The 22,317-nt window shown below is 39.3% G+C and overlaps 1 protein-coding gene across 2 annotated transcripts in view; it reads right to left on the bottom strand.

Moving 5' to 3' along the window:
- The window catches only part of LOC116250127 (protein PHYLLO, chloroplastic), a 76,706-nt gene that overhangs the window by 38,078 nt on the left and 16,311 nt on the right, over positions 1-22,317 (bottom strand). For both annotated transcript variants that reach the window (XM_031623555.2, XM_031623556.2), the window contains 10 exons: positions 21,494-21,718; positions 20,845-21,147; positions 19,190-19,257; positions 16,029-16,187; positions 13,798-13,923; positions 13,590-13,718; positions 13,279-13,396; positions 12,852-13,007; positions 12,462-12,728; positions 12,031-12,198 (listed from right to left, as the gene is read on the bottom strand). In XM_031623555.2, coding sequence (XP_031479415.1) covers positions 12,031-12,198; positions 12,462-12,728; positions 12,852-13,007; positions 13,279-13,396; positions 13,590-13,718; positions 13,798-13,923; positions 16,029-16,187; positions 19,190-19,257; positions 20,845-21,147; positions 21,494-21,718 — 1,719 coding nt within the window. The remainder of the gene's footprint in view (positions 1-12,030; positions 12,199-12,461; positions 12,729-12,851; positions 13,008-13,278; positions 13,397-13,589; positions 13,719-13,797; positions 13,924-16,028; positions 16,188-19,189; positions 19,258-20,844; positions 21,148-21,493; positions 21,719-22,317) is intronic.

The raw sequence follows: 22,317 nt of genomic DNA, 5'->3' as shown, positions 1-22,317 counted from the left end.
CTAATGGATTCAAACTCATCACGCAGACCTCCCAGAAAGATAAAAGTGTGGTCCATCCATTCTTTCTGTAACGCTCGTTGGTTCGGCGGGTCGGGTCGAGTTAGGGTCCAGACCCGGACCCGACCCCCACTCGCGTAAGGAGCCCGACGCGAGGCCCTTCTCCCTCGCCTTTCCCTTCCTTCGTCGTCTCCTGGTGGTCTCCCGTGGCAGCGCAGAGGGAGGAGAGTGGCGGTCGGTGTGGTGGTGGCTGGAACGGCGACGGCGACGGAGGTGGCAGCGGCGACTACGGCGGCGGCGGCTTGGTAAACCCTCTCTCTCTCGTGCGATTTTCCCTTCTCTGCCACTCATGCCCTTTTGTTTTTTTTCTCTGCCGCACGTCCCCTCTTCTTCTCTCTCGCCACTCTCTTTCCCCTTTTTCCGCTGGTTCTCTACCGCTCGACCCTCTTCTCACTCACCCGCACTCCCCCACCTGCTCTTTCTCTCTTTTCTCACCCCCACTGCCGTTTTCCCCCTTGACCGAACCCCTCCTCTCTCTGTCTCTCCTCTCTGTCAGTGTCCTTTTCTCCTGTTCATTTCAGCTTTTCCCACTACTACCGTGGGTCTCTCCTAGCAACAGATTTGGTGTTGAACTTTATTTGGACGTGTGTTGACTCTTTTTATGGCGTTTTGGGGTTGGATTGCAGTTTAGGGACGTTTTTCCCCTCTTACCAGCTAGTAGGGCGTGTAGTGAGCAGCGGCAGCAAGCAATCTCGAGCATTGGCACTTGATCGGACGTGTTAAGTGGTTGCTAGAAGGGTTGTAGCAGTTTGGACGCTTGTTTTGGGGTGAGCGATACCTAATCAAGCTCAAAGTAATGAATATTATCTTCTAAAGCATGTATAATTATTGTTCGAGCATGCTAGAGCTTAGAATTGATGATCTTGGGACGCATGTTAGTGATTTTGTTTTTGGGGGAAACTTAGGATTTGCGTTGGGAAGTAATGATTCATGTATTTAATGATCGTTTAAGCATGATGAATTAATTTTCGAAGCTTTAGGGAAGCATGGTAGAGATTGTGAGGTTGTGGGGAAGATTTAGAACCGTCTTAGGGAAAATATACGTATTTGGATGTGACTTTGGGGTTGATGTCTTAATTAAAGAACGTTATTGAGGAAGGAATTAGTGATGGATTGATTGATGGTTGAGGGTTTTGATATTTCGAGGAAACGTCAAGGCGTAAAGGAGGAGGCCTATTGGAGAGCTTGTTGGTCGACACTACCCGTCGACATCCTCTTGACGCGACGACACGTGCCTCAAGGATTTTATCTTGTATTTGTTCGTTTTTGTTTGAATTGTGTAGGTATCTTATAGAAACCTTATTCTTGTTTATGTTTGCAGGTGCACCGGGCACATCCCGTCGACCTTGAGTTCGAAGCTTGAGGCACTTTGAAGAAGTTGGTGAGCGCGCCACAGGTATGGCAACTTTCCAGGCAAATTCCTGCCTGGGGCAAATGTGTGATTGGGTGCTCATAGGATCAAGGGATCCTAGGATTATGATGTTAATTGATTGACTGTTCTGTGAAAGAGTATATGTATGTTGCTTACATGATATGAATGGGTTAGAAAGATTATTAGTCATTCATTTTGAAATTGTTACGCATTGGCATGTGCATACTAGAATTGATATCTGTTTAGGACAGATGAGGCGGGGTATCGAGTCGAGTGTCTCCTCGACCCCAATTGTGCATTAGAAAGCATCATAGAATGATAATTGCATAGGACAGCTACGAGCCAACCGCAGATTGAGACTACTCTCTGTGGATTGGCTAAGTTTTTCAAAGAAATGATTGATATGAATGTGTATGTTGTTGCATATCCATTGCCATGGGCAATGATGCGAATGGATGTTTTGGATGATAGTTGTACCCGTATGGTATGACGGCTAGCAATGACTGTTACTGTATGTATAGACCTTATGTGGAGGTAATCGGAGGTGTGGGTGCACTCGTGAAGTGTACTAGCCTCATGTGCTAGTCAGTCATCTTGTGAATGTATAACTATAATGATAAGAATGAATAACTAAGAGGTATGAGGCCAGTGGGATGTGGCTATTTGTTTGGGAGACGTCCCCCTTGTTTGCCACTGGTCTCGCCTGTCAGAGCGCAGGCGGTGCAAGGCCCCAGGGTTCTGTTGTGTGTTGTGCTTGGAGCGTTCGGCTCCCGCCTTCCCAACCTGGGCGTCCTAGGGAAGGCTGAGTATCTCACCTTGGACTTCACACATCCAGGGATGAGTGCTCTACCGCTGCAGCGGGTGAAATGGATCCATACTGTTATGGACCACCACGGGGATTGTCTCTCGGCTGTAGACCGCCCGCGGTGTGCACGTGCCTGTGTTGCACCCACAGGAACTGTTAATGCACTAAAGTTAATGAAAATGTAATGTGTTTGATAGAATGCATGTGACTGATGTATATGTGATTGATATGAATGCAAATGTTATGTTTAAGCATGCTTCGCATGTGACCGATGTTGTGTTAGTGTGACCATCAAGTGGCTTTTACGTGTCGTACTCTGACACGATATGACGATAGATGGGTTAATATTTGTTCTTTTATTTGAGCCTTACTTGAGAGGGTTTGGCATTTTCCTGGCTTGTTGCCATACTGTGAAGGCTGAGCCTTCAGTTGTTTTCTTTTTCAGGTTTTGGCGGACTCGGGGCAACAGGTTGAGCAGATGGCTTCACTCACGTCCTATTGGGGAGGTTTTGGGATTGTCGTTTGTAGTGCTGGCGAGTCATGTTTTGGTTTTATTGATGTCTTCTTTTTGTTAGGCATCAATGTTATAATTTTGGGGCATTTTGGTCATGCACATATATGTGAATTTGTATGAAACAAAATGGTTATATAAATGAAAGTTTGCCCCATTGTTTTGAATTGTTTGGCTCATCGTCTTTTTGAATTGTTGGGTAGTCACACCTTGATGCTTTATGTTTAGAGAAAAAAAGGGGGTTTGTGGGTTAAAAGGTCGGGGTGTGACACTTTCTGCCAGTACAGTTCATGATCAGAACCACAATTCTAGTCATCATTCACATGATAATCCAGTTCCTCTCATTTAGTCTTCAGGGCTGCATAGAAGGATGTCACAGACAAGTCACCCTGTTTAAGAGAATAGATGCTCACCCGGTTTAAGAGAATAGATACTGCGTTTAATCTGGTATGTACGCAGGACTCTCTTTTTACGGCCATACATCCTCGCAAGCACAGTCCACATGTCATATGAGGTCAACTTTCGCAAAATAAGGGGCTGAATATCAGCAGAAACAGAACTAATAATCCAAACATTAACTTGACTATCTTCAAACGCCCAAGTCGCCCATCCAGGATCAGTTTTACTGGGCACAGGTTTCTCCCCAGTGATATAGGGCAAACGACCGCGACTAGTGATCCCAATTTCAAGCGCAGCAGACCAAGAGAGATAATTGTCTTTGTTCAGCCGAATAGAGGTGACTTGAACAGGCACATTTTCGCTCTTGGTATTGCTGCCCGTGTCAAAGGTAACATCGGTCTTGGAGGTCATCTCTTCAGCCATAACGTCCACAAAAGAAATCCAACAGTTAGAGAATACCAGAAAAGCACAGGACGAGGACGGGCAGCGGCAGAACAGAGAGCTGCGTCGGCGGAAAAAAGGCCAGGCGACGACGGTCCTGGCGATGGAGGTCTAGGCGACGGCAGTCCAGGTGGCGGCGGTCCTGGCGACGGCGGTCCAGGCGACGGCAGCGGTCCTGGCGACGACGGGGGTGCACGCCAGGCGATGTCGGCGAGCGGTGTCGGGCTGCGACGGCGGGCAGGCGACAGCGGGCAGCGTCGGCAGCGGGCTGAGACGGCGGGCGGCGTCTGCGAGGATTTAGGGTTCAGACTTAGGGTTTCAAGAAAACCCTAAATCACAAACGAACAAAGAAACCAAACAGCATGATTTTGGCTCTGATACCATGTAGAAACATGCAGCGAAAGAAGAAAAAGAAAAGCCACACAGGATTTACGTGGAAAACCTCAGAAAGAGGTGAAAAACCACGGGGAAGCTCTAACCTAGGGGCAAAACCGCAACCCTAGGAAAGAGAAGACTTCATTCACTTAATCAACAATTACAATAAGTGATTAGAATTAAACGAGGGAGAAAGAGAGGCCCGCCTAGGGAACCGAGCCCATCCTCGATTCCCGCACCCATGGGTACCGGGTCCATATCCAGACCCGGTTCCCTAGAACACTGTATTCTAACACAAACATTGCAAGTTACAGTTTTCACAGAAGAGAAAAAGCAGCAGAATCTTCTTCAAGCCACAAGAAAAGAATATGCTCTCTACCATTACCCATTCGAAATCCGAAAAAAAGTAAAGGAAGAGGAAGTAGACGAAAGCGGCCCTCAAGAACCTAAAAAGCATCGGGCAAAAAAAAAGGGCAGCAAACCTGCTATTCTGCCATTCTTGCTGCCTGCAAGAGAGGACCCAGCCACCAGCGACAGATTCCGCCGAAATGTGCTTCCAATTTAAGATGGCGAACCAGTTATGAACAAGCCATCAATGTTGAGAAACTAGAAAGAAGAACAAATCCCACAACAATCGAAATCGAAACTAGAAAGAAGCAGATCGGAACCCTAAAAATCGAGATGAAATGAAACAAACAAATATATGAAGAAACCTGCCATCGGCGTTACTGTCCGTCGCGGGTCACCAGCCGCCAGCCGTCTCCAGCTGCAAACACCCGCCGGAAGAACAAAGAAAATCGAGAGAGAGAAGACAAGTTTCGGTGTCACAGGTGTGTTTTAATATTTTATCGTGGTTTGGATCTGGTTCCGATCCGAAACCAGATCCAAACGTACCACAACGTATCCACGTACCCATTTTGAACTCCCAGGCGTATCGGTACGGGTACGTGGGTCGTTGTGGCGTACCATGGTGGCATAGCTGAGCAACTTATATAAAAACCGACAAAGCTCCCCCATGTGAAAATTGTTGTCAGTACAGGAGAACTATTCCTTTGAATTTACAAAATGAAGATACATGGATGGGCTTCTATGACATTGACTTAAATAGCTTAGAATACCACATGCAATAAAATTAGCCACTTACTTAAGACATAGCTCCAGTTGAAGATGCTAAACAAACAATCCTCCTGACATGGTGAATGAAAATTATAAAAATGCAATAAAGATGACCTGAACCGATGGAACAGTGACAAGAGAAAGAAAAGTTTTCAAGAGAATAAATCTCTGGATGCTCCTTGCTTCTGTAGGCACATTGCAGTTGCAAGAAGTAATGAAAGAGAAATATTAGGAATTAAATGTTATCTCATGTATAAATGTAAAGAAGATCCCTTATTCTTCAAATCCCTTCCTTACCTCTCATACAGGCCACTCAATCTCGACATATTCTTTATGACAAATTAATAAATATAAATAGTGATTATGAAAAGTCTATTAACTCCCCAAAGAAAGGACTTACAACACCATGTAACTATCGGTTATTGCTATAGGATTTTGCAACTGCATTGATACTTCTCATGCAAAATTAAAAAAAAAAATTATAATGTAATGACCACCTCTACCTGCATTTTCATTTATGACATAGTTTCTACTTCAAAAAAAATCTATGTCACATGAGTGTGGGTTACGAGTGCCGGTGGGGGTGCCCGTGCTGGTGCCGGACATCCCAAATTTTCAATGACGATATCGTTTTTGCTTCAAAAAATTAAAATCTATGTCATATGAGTGTGGGTTACAAGTGCCGGTGGGGGTGCCCATGCTGGTGCCGTGTTAAAATATAAATCCTTCACCAGCACGTTGAAGAGGAGTCTCTTAGGATTCCACCTCCTTGTAGAATGTGTTAAGATATTTAATGTCCTTGTAACATGTGAAGAGTCTCATAGGATTCTATGTTGTAGTTAATATCCTTGCAATATGTGAAGTCTCTTAGGTTTCTATGATGTAATTAATGTCCTTGGAGCTTCTGAAATCTCTTAGGATTCTACGATTGGAGACTCTTAGAATTCTGGAAATGGGATTATAAATAGAGGCCGTGCAAACCATTTTGGCCACGGCTTCTTCTCCTCAGTTTCTTCTTGTTTTCATTCTCTCTCTCTCTCTCTCTCTATCTTCCTGCGTGAGTGCTGTTTTCTGGTTACAGATATTGGTGCTAGATTTATATCATAGTATCAGAGCGCCAGGTTACGTTATCTCTACCAAACGAAATGCCCAAACAGGTCTGATCTGGTTAGAACTCTTTTCTCATCTTGTCTCTATCCTGAATTTACTTTTCTCTTGCGCAATTCTTGTTCGTTTTTCTTCTTGCTTACCCAAGGACACATCTTGTTATATCGTGTCTTCTTTCCCTCTCATCTTCTACCTATATACCATTCCTTTCTGCTGTCATGGAAAACCTTTCGCATTCTGGCATGTCCTCAAGTTTTCTTCCTCACCTTATTACCGAAAAACTCAACCATGAGAATTATCTGATCTGGAAAAGGCAAATCATGCCTTTCATAAGAAGTCAAGGCCTCTTTGGACATCTCGATGGTTCAACAAAGGCTCCACCAATATCCGTTTTACAGGAAATAAAAAATGAGGCAGGAGAAGTTATTGTTGTTCATGAAGACAACAATCCTGAACATGCTATGTGGATGAGACGTGATCAAAGTCTGGTTGCGTATATTTTGTACACTTTTTCTCAACAAGTGTTACTTTCAGTTTCTGATGATTGTACTGCAAAAGAATTATGGGAAACCCTTGCTGATACCTTTTCCCAAATATCAGAAGCTCGAATTATGTACTTAAAGAAAGAATTTCAGAATTTGAGCAAAGGTTCAACGTCTATCATGGATTATTTGGTGCGTATTAAGGCCGTCGCAGACCAACTTGCTGCCTCAGGGAATAACATTTCTGATAAGGAAAAGGTGCAGCAAACCTTGAATGGACTTGGGCATGATTATCATGCTTTTATTACAGCTCTTGAGGTCCTTCCTGTTCTGCCTTCCTTCAACGAACTACAAGGTAAACTTCTCCAACATGAAATGAATATGAAAAGAGTCATTGAAAGGACTGATCAAGGGAACTCCCAAAATGTGTTGGCTATGAATGTAAAGTTTGGTAAGAGCCATGGGAACTCCAACCATGGTGGTCGTAGCATTCTACCAACACCACATAACCAAGGTATGTCTCTTGTGGATACTTCAAGAAAAATACCAATTTGTTTTCAGTGCAACAAGAAAGGACACATGAAGGCACAGTGTTGGTTTAATCCTCAAAATAAAAACAAAGGGGTAAGACATGATTATAAACAAGGAGGACAAATTTCTAAATCCACCGCTGAAGATATGCAACAGCTATTGATGACCGCATTCTCAAAGATGACTATAAAGCAAAATGAGCAGGAAGAATGGTTCTTGGATTCAGGTGCAGCTACCCATGTGACAGGAAATGCAGGTAAATTGACTACCTTATCCCCTCATTACGGTAGAAGTTGCATTATAACAGGTGATGGAAAATCTCATCCCATTATACATATTGGAAATGCACATATTCCATTGTCATCCTCGTCTCTATCACTGTCTAATGTTGTTCTTGCTCCCAATATCAAAAAGAACATCATATCCATTTCTAAACTCATTGATGATACAAGCTCTTCTGTTGAATTCACACCTTCTTCTGTCTATGTCAAGGACCTCCAAACGAAGAAAATGTTCGCTAGAGGGGAGCGTCAAGGGAATATGTACGTCCTCAAGGAATGTCTACCCAAGGATTCATTCACTTTTGATATAGGATTGAAGACATTTTCTCTTTCTCATAATGCGTCATCAGTGCCAAGTTCTTGCCATTTTCAATCAAAAGTAAGGGGCCCTAACCAATTTTTGGAGTCTGATTTGTGACATAGTCGGCTAGGACACTGTGGTCGACATTTCATTGAAAAACTTGTCACAGATAGTCTCATTCCAAGATCAAGTTTACCTCTTACTTCAAGTGTCAAAAATATTCAAGTTGTGGACTTTGTAAGAGTCATGTTTTACCTTTCCATAATATAAATCAAAGGGCTTCCAAACCTTTTGAAACTATTTTTCTGATGTATGGGGGCCAGCCCCTATTGATTCCATGTCTGGGTCAAGATATTATGTCTTATTCATTGAATCTTACTCACGTTTCACCTGGATTAACTTTATGAAACACAAATCAGAAGTACCTCACATATTTCGAAACTTCTATGTCATGATTCAAACTAAATTTTCATCCAATGTGGTGCATATTCAATGTGATGGAGGGGGAGAATATTCCTCGCTTGATTTTATTGAATTTCTACGTGAAAAAGGGATAACTAGACAAATTTCCTGCCCTTACACAACACAATAAAATGGTGTAGTTGAGCGGAAACATCGACATATAGTTGAAAGCGCCATGAGCATGATGCATGATACTAATGTGCCCATTTCCTTGTGGACTGAAGCCTTCCATACTGCTGTATACATAATAAATTGTTTGCCTATGACACTCTTGATGTCTAAATCGCCATATTTTACACTCTTAGGCAAACAACCTGATTACAAGAACTTGAAGGTTTTTGGTTGTGTGTGCTATGTTCACGTTGATGCTGCCTTGAGGAACAAGTTTCAAGACAAAGCTATTCAATGTAGATTCGTTGGATATGCTGATGAATATAAAGGTTTTCGATGCTATGATCCAACAACTAAACGTATCAAAACTTCAAGAAATGTCATTTTTGATGAACATAGTTTTGATAATACAAATGAAATGCCTATGACCATTGAATCTTATGATCCCTGGACCAGTACACAGTTATTCAATGCAGATCCTGTTATAGAAAATGATGTGCCTCAAAATGAAGATCCAGAGAGAGCAATACAACCGTCGGATATGGCTCAAAGTGAAAATCAAGAAGATCCAACACAGTCTTCAAGTCATCATGAAAACAATAATGAAAAACAGAGCAACGATGCACATCGGTATTCGGGTCTTATCTACAGTCGACGACTAAGGGACAGAGATGCTCACAGTGAAGAAGACAACATGCCCCACCTTAGAAGATCCCAACGCATTCGTCATCCCATTCACAGGTGGGTTAGCTATGATTCTTTATCACTTGATTTTCAGTTATTCATGGCAAAAGTTGGGAAGGAGGAAGAACCTACTTCATTTGATCAAGCATCAAAATCACATCATTGGAGAAAGGCTATGAAAGAAGAAATGGATGCCTTGCATGAATGTGGAACATGGGAGATCGTTCCGAGGCCACACGAAAAGAACGTAGCGGGCTCCAAATGGGTATACAAAATTAAATACAAACCTGACGGCAACATAGAAAGACACAAAGCAAGGTTAGTAGCAAAAGGGTTTACACAACAATATAGAGAAGATTATGATGAGACATTCAGCCCTGTGATCAAAATGGGAACAATTCGCGTGATTATATCATTGGCAGTTGAATATGGATGGAGACTACATCAAATGGACGTGAAGAATGCTTTTCTTCATGGTGATTTAAGGGAGGAAGTATATATGGAACAACCTCCAGGATACACGAAAGGAGACTCTCATGCATGGGTTTGCAAACTAAGAAAATCTATTTATGGACTTAAACAGGCCTCACGTTCGTGGTTTGACAGTTTCTCTTGCAAGATTCAAGAATGTGGTTTTCGGAGATGTCCTCTAGATCACTCTCTTTTCATTTATCGAAAGGAAAACATATTTACTTTACTTCTTATATATGTTGATGATATTGTCATCACAGGCAATTCAGAAAAACACATAGAAGAAGCTAAAGTTTTGATGATGCAAAACTTCAAAATGAAAGAGCTTGGTGATTTACGATTCTTTCTTGGAGTGGAGATTGATAGGCACAATAATCGCCTCACATTGACACAACAGAAATACACGTTGGATCTGCTGAAAAAGTCAGGTATGTCTGACTGTAAGCCTGTTGGAACTCCTAGTGTTCTAAATCAAAGACTAAGTGCTCAAGATGGGGAGTTATATGAAGATCCTACGCAATATCGAAGTATTGTTGGGGCACTTCAATATCTTACATTTACTAGACCAGATATTATATATGCTGTGAATCAAGTATCTCAATTTATGCATGCACCTAGAGATACTCACATGGATGCTGTCAAAAGAATATTAAGATATCTTAAAGGGACAGCAGGAGATGGCTTAGTTTATGGTAAGAGTGAAAATATAACTACTGGACATCAACTTATGACATTCACAGATGCAGATTGGGCTGGAGATCCCGATCAAAGAAAGTCCATTTCTGGTTTTTGTATTTTCATTGGACGTAATCTTGTGTCTTGGAGTTGTCGAAAGCAAAGCTGAATACAGATGCATGACTGCAGGTACTGCTGAAGTTACATGGGTTAGACATTTGCTAGAAGACATTGGAGAAAAGATTAAAACATCAATGTTAATGTGCGATAATCAAAGCGCTATTAACATTGCCTTTAATCCCGTACAACATGGTCGAACAAAGCACATTGAAATTGATCAACACTTTGTTAGACAAAAGGTGGAAGACAAGGAGATTCAACCTATTTATGTTCGTACAGATGAACAAGTTGCAGACTTATTTACAAAAGGATTAACAAAGGAACGATTCTGGTTTCTAAAAGGCAAGTTGTACATGGTGCAAAACCATGCACAACTTGAGGGAGGGTGTTAAAATATAAATCCTTCACCAGCACGTTGAAGAGGAGTCTCTTAGGATTCCACCTCCTTGTAGAATGTGTTAAGATATTTAATGTCCTTGTAACATGTGAAGAGTCTCCTAGGATTCTATGTTGTAGTTAATATCCTTGTAATATGTGAAGTCTCTTAGGTTTCTATGATGTAATTAATGTCCTTGGAGCTTGTGAAATCTCCTAGGATTCTATGATTGGAGACTCTTAGAATTCTGGAAATGGGATTATAAATAGAGGCCGTGCAAACCATTTTTGCCACGGCTTCTTCTCCTCAGTTTCTTCTTGTTTTCATTCTCTCTTTCTCTCTCTCTCTCTCTCTCTCTATCTTCCTGCGTGAGTGCTGTTTTCTGGTTACAGATATTGGTGCTAGATTTCTATCATGCCGGACATCCCAAAAAACTTGGGTGAGGTGAGGGGGTGTGTGCGCGTACATGTATATATATATATATATATATGGTAGTTTTCTTAGTTTAATCTGTCTTTTTTTTATTTTTATTACTGTGCCTAAAGAAAGAGATGGAGAAAGCAAAGAAAAAATATAATGGAAAAAATTTTGAACATGAATAAGAGAGGGTGTAGTTGGGGTGCATGTCAGAGCCGCACCTGCATCCACACCTGCACCCATGTCGTATCGACATGGGTGCTGCACCTTTTTTGAAGAGTCTGTGTGACACAGTCTAAAATGCACTTTCGAGAAAGTACGTTTGCTAGATAGTAGACACCCATGGGTTTCTCATAGCATTGCATCTGTCCCATCACACTGGACCACGTATTCTTTATTCAATATGTGGTTAAATTTAGATCACTTGATGTGAAGTTTGAAAGAGCGATTGGCATGTGCGCATACAAAGGAAATGTTTGATTTTTTTTTTCTTTTTTCTTTTTTTACAAGGATAACACAAATACACCACCTTAATGTAAGTGATGCAACTTTACCTTATACATTTACCACGGTTACCACGGTTTATGCACTAAACCTTCATCTTGGAATCTTGAGCTTCAAAACCCATTAACATCACGAATTTAAGAGAACAAAATTATTAGGGTATTAAAGAAGAAAAACAAAGAAAACAGATGTAGATGTTGCTAGATTAACTTCAGTTCAAAAAATAGGATCTTTGCAGTTCATCTAGGTTGCTGTCTAGGCAGATGAAAACAACTTCATATGTTTTAAAGGTTGTTCCAAGAAAATTATACATCATATTGAATATGAAGGAGAAGATGGTTAGATATCCTCTATAACAATTTCAGTAAAGCCTCTAATATATCAAAAAGTGAGCATCTTGTGACGTTTATCATTCAGATAGAGAAGAAATACCTCAATGTACTGCAAAGAATCGCTGGCAATACACTTTCCAAACTCTATGGCTTCTTCAAATGTCCACATTCTGTTAGCATCTACTCTAATATTTATTTGATATCCTAATCTGTTCCGAATAGCCTGGATAATAGCAGCATCTTCAGAAGGACTTGCTCTTCGAGCAACCTGTAACAACATCCATGACACAAGTGACAATCTAACTGTAAAGCAGGCATTAAGAAATGCAACTCAGATGAATCACTTTCTGCAGCATATAGTTTGATTGTAGAATAAGAACAAATATATCTCTTCATAAATGGTGAGATTTGCAAATACTGTCTTGAATTACAACTAAATCTTGCAGTTTTTGGACGGCATTTACTATTTTATGCAGCAAATAATATAATGTTGTCAAGAACATAAGTTCTTTAGTCATTTAAAACCATAACCTTCAGCTTGACAGTTGAGAAGCCATCTTTAACAAGTTGAGAAACTCTATCTATAATGTCCTCGGCTGAACCATCGGAATCAACAAGAGCACACGTCTGCACTCTTGTTGCATTTGAAATGCATTTTCCCGCTGTATCCATTCTGTAGATGTGCAAGGATTCACCACCTAATATCAGATCTAACATGCTAGAATTTTTTACAGCTGCTAGTGCATTCAGGACCGCCATCTCTAAACCACACCTGACACTAGGGAAAATGGTAGATGGCTGAAAAAAGAAAAGTAACTTAAATTAGCACATCATAAGAAGAACTGCAGAGATAAGAAAACATGAGAAAGCAGATACATTAAAATATGAAACGGAATATCAAAATAAAAAGATACATGAAACCTGTATTCCAATAGTTCTCCACATCCACAATGCAAAAGAGCCCCTGAATAAAGGCAATAAAGGGCTTAACTCCACTCCCTGAATTCTGTGGCACAGAAATCTTAGTTGTTCTTCCACATCCACAAGATCTTCACTATGGATCTCCATTGGGGCTACCTATCAAATTGAAAGATATGAATTTCTAAGAAAGAAACCTGTAAACAGAACTTTGCCGCAATGCTTAGGCCAATATTTCTAAACCAATCAGTTTCGTTATTCAGGCAGCAATTTCCTAAACATCACTATATTTTCACTTTTTAAATAATTTTCAAAATAGAATGATATTATCCTTTCTTGCTTCACTTGTTTTTGGTATTTTATCATGATATTTTAAAAATGTTGCTGATGCTTGCATCTATCAGTACAACATGGGGAAGGAAATACTCACCTCTCCAATTCCCATGTTTCCATTTTGAAGATACAATGTTAAAACGAACCCCTCTCTATAGCACCTCTCAGTTCTATCATTGACTTTGGTAGCTGTGGTGGGTGCAGAAAGCAGAATTCTGAAGTCATTTGAAACAGCAAATTAGAACTTCAACCAGTTTACCGATTTTGTATTTCAGCACATCAGCAGCAAAGTTTCAAAAGTAATCTAATGTGATTGGCTATGTAAGTTCAAGCAAACGATGGCTAGAAGAACATCTGGAATCCAAGTTCTTTGTGAAGTAGTTTACGAGCCAAACATCAGAAACTTGCCTGTATAATGAATATTGCATTTTCATAATTCTGCAAGGTGAGTCAATATTGGAGTAAGAGACACCAGATATCTTCAAAAGAGTGGCCAGTGTACTCTCAGCTGCTTGTTGAGCGAACTTTTGTAAGTCACTGCATGTGGGAAAAAAACTTTAGAGAAACATATCCTAGTGGTATGCATAGAGACATTCAGTGCACAAGAATGAGAAACCTGTGAAATGTGGCATTCTTTTCAATAAAACTGTTGACTTCAATTACGCAATCTGAAAGACTTTGATGTGATAATGCTAATGCATCTTGAAGTTCTTTCTTTGTCTGAACCTGCAGATGTTTTACACTACACAGGATGTCTTAGATAACATAGCATGAGAACAAACTAACAAAAAAGAAAAACAAAAGGAATGAATGACATGACTCACTAGCGAACAAGCAGTTAAATTTCAACTATCCCAAATGGCACAAAGCAGATAAAGCATGCTCCATGAAAAGCTGAGTTTCTGGATGTTCTTCTCTAATGGATATGATCAGGCATTGCAAGGGAGAGGAGCACACAGAGGAAAACGGGCTTTATAAAATTTCCATTATACTCAAACAGCTCTTTCTAAGGCAACGTCTTTCTAATATATAGTTTGATGATCTAAAAGTCTTGCCCAAGCTGAGACAATCTTTTTCCAAAGGTTACACAAGAAGAATCGTAATACTACAAGTAGTTGCACAGAAAGACATTGAGCATGTTAGTCAGGCCTGGCAGCTAGTGATACAATGAAAAAGAGATCTCAGGCTTGGATTTAGTCAATTGGCAAGAAGTTATGATCAAAGCACATTTCCAAATAAAGGAAACCTTCCAATGAAACATCAGCTGACAAAAAACATTTCTTTGGCTTCGTATAGAATAGTATATCAAAGGTTAACACTAGAAGGAGTTTAAAGAATTCGGAATCAATAAAATCTCAAATAAAAGATTAACTGCAGCATTTTTAGAATGTCATAAAGGAAAATGAACCACCAAAAAGTAAAAGTTTCCAGTTTGAGATGGAAATCTGATCCCATTGAAACAAATTCCTCTTCTCCCGTGGTGTCTAGATTCTGCAGAAATCATATCTAGAAGCGACCTTTGCCGTTAAAACAGGAGATGCAATGAAAATTTCTCGAAATCGGAAATACAATTATCGATTTGTCAACTGGGGTTGATTACTCAAAACAGGTAGAACCAGAAGTCATCCAAGAAAATGATTAGTAAGCAACAGTAGCTTCAGATTTAGCAATCTTGTTACATAAGTACATAATGCTATTCGTGAACATCTAAAGGCCATTATACATGCTTCAAACAAATTGGCCAAAATTTGAAAAAATTAGTAGAAAATTGTGAAGTCAAACATCCTTTTTAGTTATTGCATTGTCACAAAAACTTGTTTTTTCCAAAGGAAATGTGTTAAAAACAAGTCAGAAAAGGGGTAGAAACGCATTTTTTTTTAAAAATTACCAAAATGAAAAAAATATGAAAAGAATGTGTTTTTCCACATTTTTTTGTTTTTCTTCACGTTTTGTGTTTTTTTCCATTTTTTGGTTACCAGATTTTTATTTTCACATTTTCACTTTTTATTTTTAGGATCTTTTTTTCAAATTTTTTTAGAATTTCAAGAGATTTTCCCTAAAAAAAAAAAAAAACTCTGCACGTTTGCCGTATTACACCCAAGAAAAATGTTGCCTTTATATTAGTTAATGGGCTAGGTAGTTTTATGGAATTTTAAGAAGTTACATGTCTTATTTGTTAACTTTTTATATTTCTTGAGGACCCATATGTAATTTTTGTTTTAGCCGCCTTCCCTAATCTCTTTTAATCAGAAATTAGGGTTAAAAGCTATTAAGGTTTTTGCTCTTACTGTCTCTCTCTCTCTCTCTCTCGACCTCGTCTCTTCTCCCTTGGTCTCAAGCAACATGGTATCAGAGTGTGTTCCTTCTTGGGACTGACATCTGTTCCTATTCATCACTCATCTCCATCTTTTTTTTTTCATACCCATCATCTTCCCCTTCTTCTACTCTACTTACTGTTTTGGGTAAAACAGTTGGGTTGTGCCTGTTGGGCTCAATCTTGGGTTTTCTCAAAAATTATCAAAACCCTAGATCGATGCCTTGTTGCAGTTGATGAGGATTCAGCATAGTTAAGTGGCCTTCAAGGTGGATGGGCATCTTAAATACATCACTCGAGCAGTATGTTTGTGCTGGTCTATGTTTGTGTTAAGGACCTGAGGTCGTTGTTTACAGGTCTGCCAGAGAATCAAAGGTATAAATTGGTCTCCAAAAACTATGTTTGTGACCATGAGTTACACACAACTAGCGTAGAGTAGGATGCCAACTTATTTTCCATGTGCAACTGCAATATACAACTAAATCATCTTTTGTGAACTACCACTAATAGAGAGAAGAAAGAGAATATCTTACCCATGAGCCATGCACAGCTCTGCAACTTTCACATCATGAGATGTGTAAAAATATCTTTCCATTATACTAGCCGGTGTTCTATCTGCAATTGGAAGTAATCTAAATATTGCACCTCCACGGTTGTTGATCACCACTATGGTAACAGGTTTCCTCAACATCCTTTTAAAAACAAAAAAGGTTGCTTCAAGACAACAACAGATAAGTACGATATTGAAAGTTTAATACACTAGTATATGAAATGTCAATGTCCCATGCATATCAACTATGAAACCACATAAAGTAATCCACAAACCAATTAGTTCATAGAAGCACCATAATAAATGCTGCTACATATGGCTGCAAATGAATTTCCTTTTATATTATGGACATACTAATCGAGAGTATCCAAATGGCACATTGATTCAATAGTCTCCATCAAAGCAAAGACAAAGAATGTAACATCTCACTTTGAGAAGTTTAGACATGTACTGAAGATTGTGAGAGATCTTCAAAGGCATATAAAGGGAGTTGTTAGTTATTGGTTGTCCTGATTTTTAGCCTCTTTGGGACTAGAACCGAAACTGCTAGGGGGATCCACTAGACCATGGGCCAGAGCTCAATGTGGGAGTGAGTTGGGTTGTTACAATGATATCAGAGTATAGTTTAACACACGGACCTGGGGTCCCACACGCACGGACACATATGCCTTAAAGGAAGTGGATTGTAATATCCCACTTTGAGAATTTAGACTCATATTGAAGATTGTGAGAGATCATCAAATGCTTATAAAGGGGGTTGTTAAGCGATTGGTTGTCTTGCTTCCTGACCTTTTTGGAGGTAGAACCCAAACTATTGGGGGTAGGTTGGAATCCGCCAAACCAGGGGCTCGAACCGAGTGTGGCAATGGGCTGGGTCGTTACAAAGAAAATCAAATTGGACATGCCAAAAGGCATTGTAGATTAACAAAATCGCAAGAAAAAATAGGCATGTCCTTCAAAGTTACTAGAACCACTATAGGGAGTTATGGAGATAGCCTCCTTAGGAAGAACAAAAAGCTAAACTTTCAAAGTGCTGCCACAAGTCCGATGTTTAGGGGAACCTGCTGTTCTGAGAAACCCACTTCTCATTTAGTTAGATGCATGTTTCCCTCTGTAGGGGAGAGCTTATCTGCAAATGCTTCGCTGTGCAACTTACCTTTCTTTCATTTTCTTCTTATTTCTTTTTTCTTAAATCCAAATTGCATTTGGTTTATTCCCTGTTTTGATTTTTGTTTTCTTCATGATTAAACTTTTTTTTATTCCTTGCTTCCACTTCATTCCCAAATCCTGATTCATAAAAATTACAAATATCATTCCCTTTGAAACTTTCATATGCATATTCACCTTGTAAGTTGGAATTTTCATCAATACCATCACACACACGCACACAGAAATATAATATATATATATATATATATATATATATATATATATCAGCTTCTCAAATATTAGAAGTCTTTCAAAAAAATGAGAAAAAAGGGGGAAATTGTGATATTTAGTCATATTTGAAATAAATGTCAAAACAATTGTGGTTCATTTTAACATATTATTAAATATTTGAAAATTAGTAGGAAACTCAATTCTTATTTTTTATTTATTTGAAACTCCCAAGTAACACAAACTCCCTAGAAAATCCTTGCCAACACACATATGCATATGTATATGCTTTTTGGTTAGAAAATAACATGTGAGATATGCCAATGTCTTGAGAATGACTACTAAGGAGATAGAGAATCATCTGAATTACAAATTAACAATAGCGTATTATTCCGAAAAGGGAATTCCAGTGCCCCAAAGTTGAGACGTAGTTTCTTTTAACCTCCAAATCTATGTCACATGGGTGTGGGTATGATACGGGTACGCGGACACGGAAATTTTCAAAATTTTTAAATATGCGGACACGGCGAATTTTATATTCTAAAAAATTAAAAATGATCAAATAAAAAATTAAAAATGATAAAATAAAAAATTAATAATTCACTCTTACAATCTCATAAGAAAGAAAACAAAACATTGTTCATCATCATTCTAGTCATTGTCAATGCCCAAATCGTTCTCCTCTTCTTCCACAATAGAAGATGTTGATGGAATAGAAGGTTCTTCGAATCTTGAATTAACACTATTGTTCAAGAACAGAACTGCTATTCCCCAAATCGAAAAATAAAAAAAAAAACATATCGCACATAGCATTGAAGAAGAGTTAAGGATCAAGATCGATGGATTAACCGTTCAATCTTCAAACAAAAACATCCCCAAATCGGCAAATCCCAAAAAAAAAAAAAAAAACCAAATGAAGAACATGAAACCCTAACTTCTAATATCGAAAAAGAAAAACCACTTACCTGTCTGTCGCCGGCTGCCGCCGGACACCACCGGACGTCGCCGTGGATCGCCGGACCTCATCGCCGTCGCCCGCCATTGTTGCTGAACTCTGCTGCAGCAGTCGTCGCCACCCGCCGGTGTAAAGGTCAAGCGTAAAAAAGTTTAGGGCCATCGTAAAGAAAGTCGAGGGTTAAAGAATGTCGGGTTAGAAAAGTGGTTCGGATCGGGTCTGACCCAAACCCGATCCAAAACGTATCTTGTCGTGTCCAAGTGTCGGGATCCGCATGTCGGAGTATCGGAGTGGGTATGCGGCCTATTTTGCCGTGTCCGTGTGTCATAGCTCCAAATCATTACTGCCACTCCTATGGCCCTTAACTGAGAGAAATCTATATCTTTGTTGTTTTGCACTCAAGTTGTGGATTCTTGTATCCAGTTAAAGCATGGGTAAATCAATATCTCAAAGACTAACAATGATATCCAGCATATATTGCAACCAGCCCTAGATGAATCAAGATTTCCTGCATGATCTGGACTATTGAAGATTCAACATTTTGTTTCTCATAAAGCAAAAAAAAAAAAAGTTTGAGGTTATTGAATTTGAAAAAGCAAGTAGTGACTTTGTTTAATTATAGCCAATGAGAAAATGAAAAGGACTGACGCAGTACAAAATCTTCACAAGAAGAATCATGCCTCATTCATATAACGTTATAATTTCAGCATATTAATACTGAAAGATATGCATGTTCATGTATATCTGACATGAAAGAGAGAGAGAGAGAGCGAGAGAGAGAGAGAGAGAGAGATTTTGTTCAACTGTACGACCTTTGATTTAGAATTGCCAACCCATTTGTATCATGAAGGAAGGACATGTCTCCAATGACAACTAGCACCTGGATAAGATTTTATGAAGCATCAAAGATAGGAACTCCTCAAATGAATACACGAAGTATCTTGTACAATTGGAAATGGAAAAATCAGTTCCTTTATCAAACTGTGAAAAGTAATAGTTCTCCCTGTATTAAGGTAATGATGTTCACACTATCCAGCAGTTGTAATACCATGGAGAAATAGCAAAATGCAATGCAACACCAGAACCAGCATTCTCAAGAAACCAGTAAGTTGAGTAGTAGCAACCATTGTCCATGGTTATGGCATTAAGAAAGCACAAACTATGATCACTGCTTAAAAATCGAGTTATATAAGTTTCTTAGTGTAATTACCAACTTAAAGATACTAACCATGACAGTTAATAAATCAAAATATACAAATGCTCAGCTACCATCCATCAACAAGGCCAACATATTCAACTGCATTAAGCAGGGAAACTATACTATTCAAGGAAGAACAGGACTTGGGTTGCCAAGCTGATGCCTTTGGGCAACACTCTGGCTCAACAAGGAAATAAACCAACAGAAGACAAGCTTCTTCAGCATAAGATTTCCACATCCACTAAATGCAATTCCTAGTATAGGAAAACACAATAGGTGGCAGGGTGACAACTTGGAACAATTCTCAGTCCAGAAAGTCGCTTTTGCACATAATACCAGTGTTAAAATTCAAAAGAATGGGGTAAATTGCTTCATTGACAATGCTTAAAAGTATCCTGGACATGAATTTAAGGTGCAAAACACATGGATGTAATCATGTAGGAGGAGGGATGGCAAGAGAACAAGGTGATGTACATGAATGTATGCTACAATAACTAATAAAGTAAGACAGGAAACTTCCCTTTTGGGGTCTAACCGTTAGCAACTCAATTATAATTCCAAATGCACACTATACTATCATGTCCTGACACAGGCCCCACTTTGGTTGGCAACAGACAAAGGGACCTTTAGTTAAACTGTGACATGCTGGAAGATGTAGAATTTTTTTTTTAACACTGAGCTTTTAAACTAAAAGTTTTCCTCGCTTTTGCAGAAGGAAGGAAATCACTGCCATTCCATTCATCATAACTCAAATTTTGATCATAGTTAAATGTTATTGTTAAAAATAGGCCCTGATTTGACCAATTCTCAGTGAAATAGAGGCTTATCTCAGAAAAATCAGAAATGTGAGGCCTGTATTTATGTTTATAACCAATCCCTTAGATGGAAGTTTCTGAATAAGATATGTAAACTTCTTTGCAAACTTAAGTCAACAATCTGAAATGAGTACCATAATAACACCTCAAACATGGTCGTAACAGTTATTTTGCTTCATTTAAACTCCCTTGAATACATAGCATTAGCATATATATACATTTGTCTATGTACATGTCTGAATTGCCTCATCCGAATCCATTTTTTCCTTTTTTATGTCATGAAGAAGAAAATGCTACTTTGTGTCTGTTACTGTTGTTTATTGCTTTCTTTGAATCTCACATCACAACATCATGATGAGTATCAGACAACATAAGTACATGCTCAAGTAATTATTTGCTAAAATTCTGATTCACATTTAGTTTATTCATAGGAAACAAAGCATGAGATACCTACTCGCTTCTTGCTGCCTACAGCAAAGCCAATAGCTGTGCTAAGCAGCCCATCAATGCCACTGGCACCCCTGTTTCCTGCAACCCTTACGCCAATGCTGGGAACTCCTAACTTGGTGAATTTATATGCACCACGTTCATCACTTTGCATCCAAGTATGAGCATAATTGTCAAAATCTCTTATTATCATGCTATTTCCAAGAAACATGGCAGCATCAGGATATAGCGCTTCAGACACCACTTGTGCCACAAAAGGTTCGGACAGTGATTCCTCGGCATGTAGTCGAAATGATATCTCCCATGCAACCTGAAAGAAAGTAGTTTCTCCCATCACTAATCACAAAGACACTTTCACTGCACTTGACCAGAGAAAGTCGTAAACGACCATAGCATTTGTCAGACATGACTAGAACAATTTCCCACTAAATATGATGATAATGAGACTGTCAGTAGCAGAAGAACTCGATTTTTTCTGAATTATGTGGTACAAGAAGGAAGAATTCTTTTGCCACAAGAAATCATGAATAAATAGTTAAGTAGTTGTGTATATGGGAACAACTTTACCACATGAAAAGGAATCCCATAAGCTGCAGCAAGAATTGCCAGCAATTATTATAGCATGATGTGGAAGATAAATGTGAAGGAGCTAATACCATTGCATTCAATGCCTGCAGCCAAGTGCACCAATTGCTTCTTGTACTTGGTTGGACGAATTTCAATATTACAGAAGCAAATTCAACGATGCTGCACTGGATCCTGTGAGTAACAATATGAGAAGGATCATGACGATGTGGATGCTTCTCAACCATAATGTAGGATTGAGGGCTGCACATCTCCAACATTCTTGCAATCCTTTTGCTAGTTAGCCTGCTTCCTATCTGCAAGTTAAAGAGAAAAATAAGTAAAGGCCCATGAGAACAGAATTTGTTCTCAACATATTTCCTATAAGTACATAATGTTCTGAAAAATCTTACAACAAATGCAAAATGTATAACAAAACTATATATGGAGAGCTTCACAAGATAATTGCCATGTAAAATGGGCAATGAAACTGTAGAAATGGTAAAACGAGAAGAACAAAGAACAAACACAGACGTAACATGGAAAACCTCTCAACAAGAGGCAAAAAACCACGGGTGAGGAGGACTAGTGTCCACTAGCAACCAGACACTCTCTCTCATAAACTTTCATTCACACTCTGAAATTAGGGTTTACAAGGGTTAAGTAGGGCCATAACAGTAACACACTGGATCGGGTCCAGATCCAGACCCAGATAAGTGACTGAAATACAACATATGTCAACACTCCCCCTCAAGTTGGGCATACATATCAAACATGTCCAACTTGGATACATTTCTCTCAAACTGAGTCACAGGTAAGACTTTAGTCAGAACATCAACAGTTTGGTCTTTAGATTTCATATATGGTAGAATCAACTCTCTGGCATCAATTCTCTCCCGGATGAAGTGACGGTCAA

The sequence above is a fragment of the Nymphaea colorata genome, chromosome 3 (genome assembly GCF_008831285.2).
Source record: "Nymphaea colorata isolate Beijing-Zhang1983 chromosome 3, ASM883128v2, whole genome shotgun sequence".
NCBI classification, from domain to species: domain Eukaryota; kingdom Viridiplantae; phylum Streptophyta; class Magnoliopsida; order Nymphaeales; family Nymphaeaceae; genus Nymphaea; species Nymphaea colorata.
Note: the sequence above shows the minus strand (reverse complement) of the source record. Positions and strands in the feature narration are given on the sequence as shown.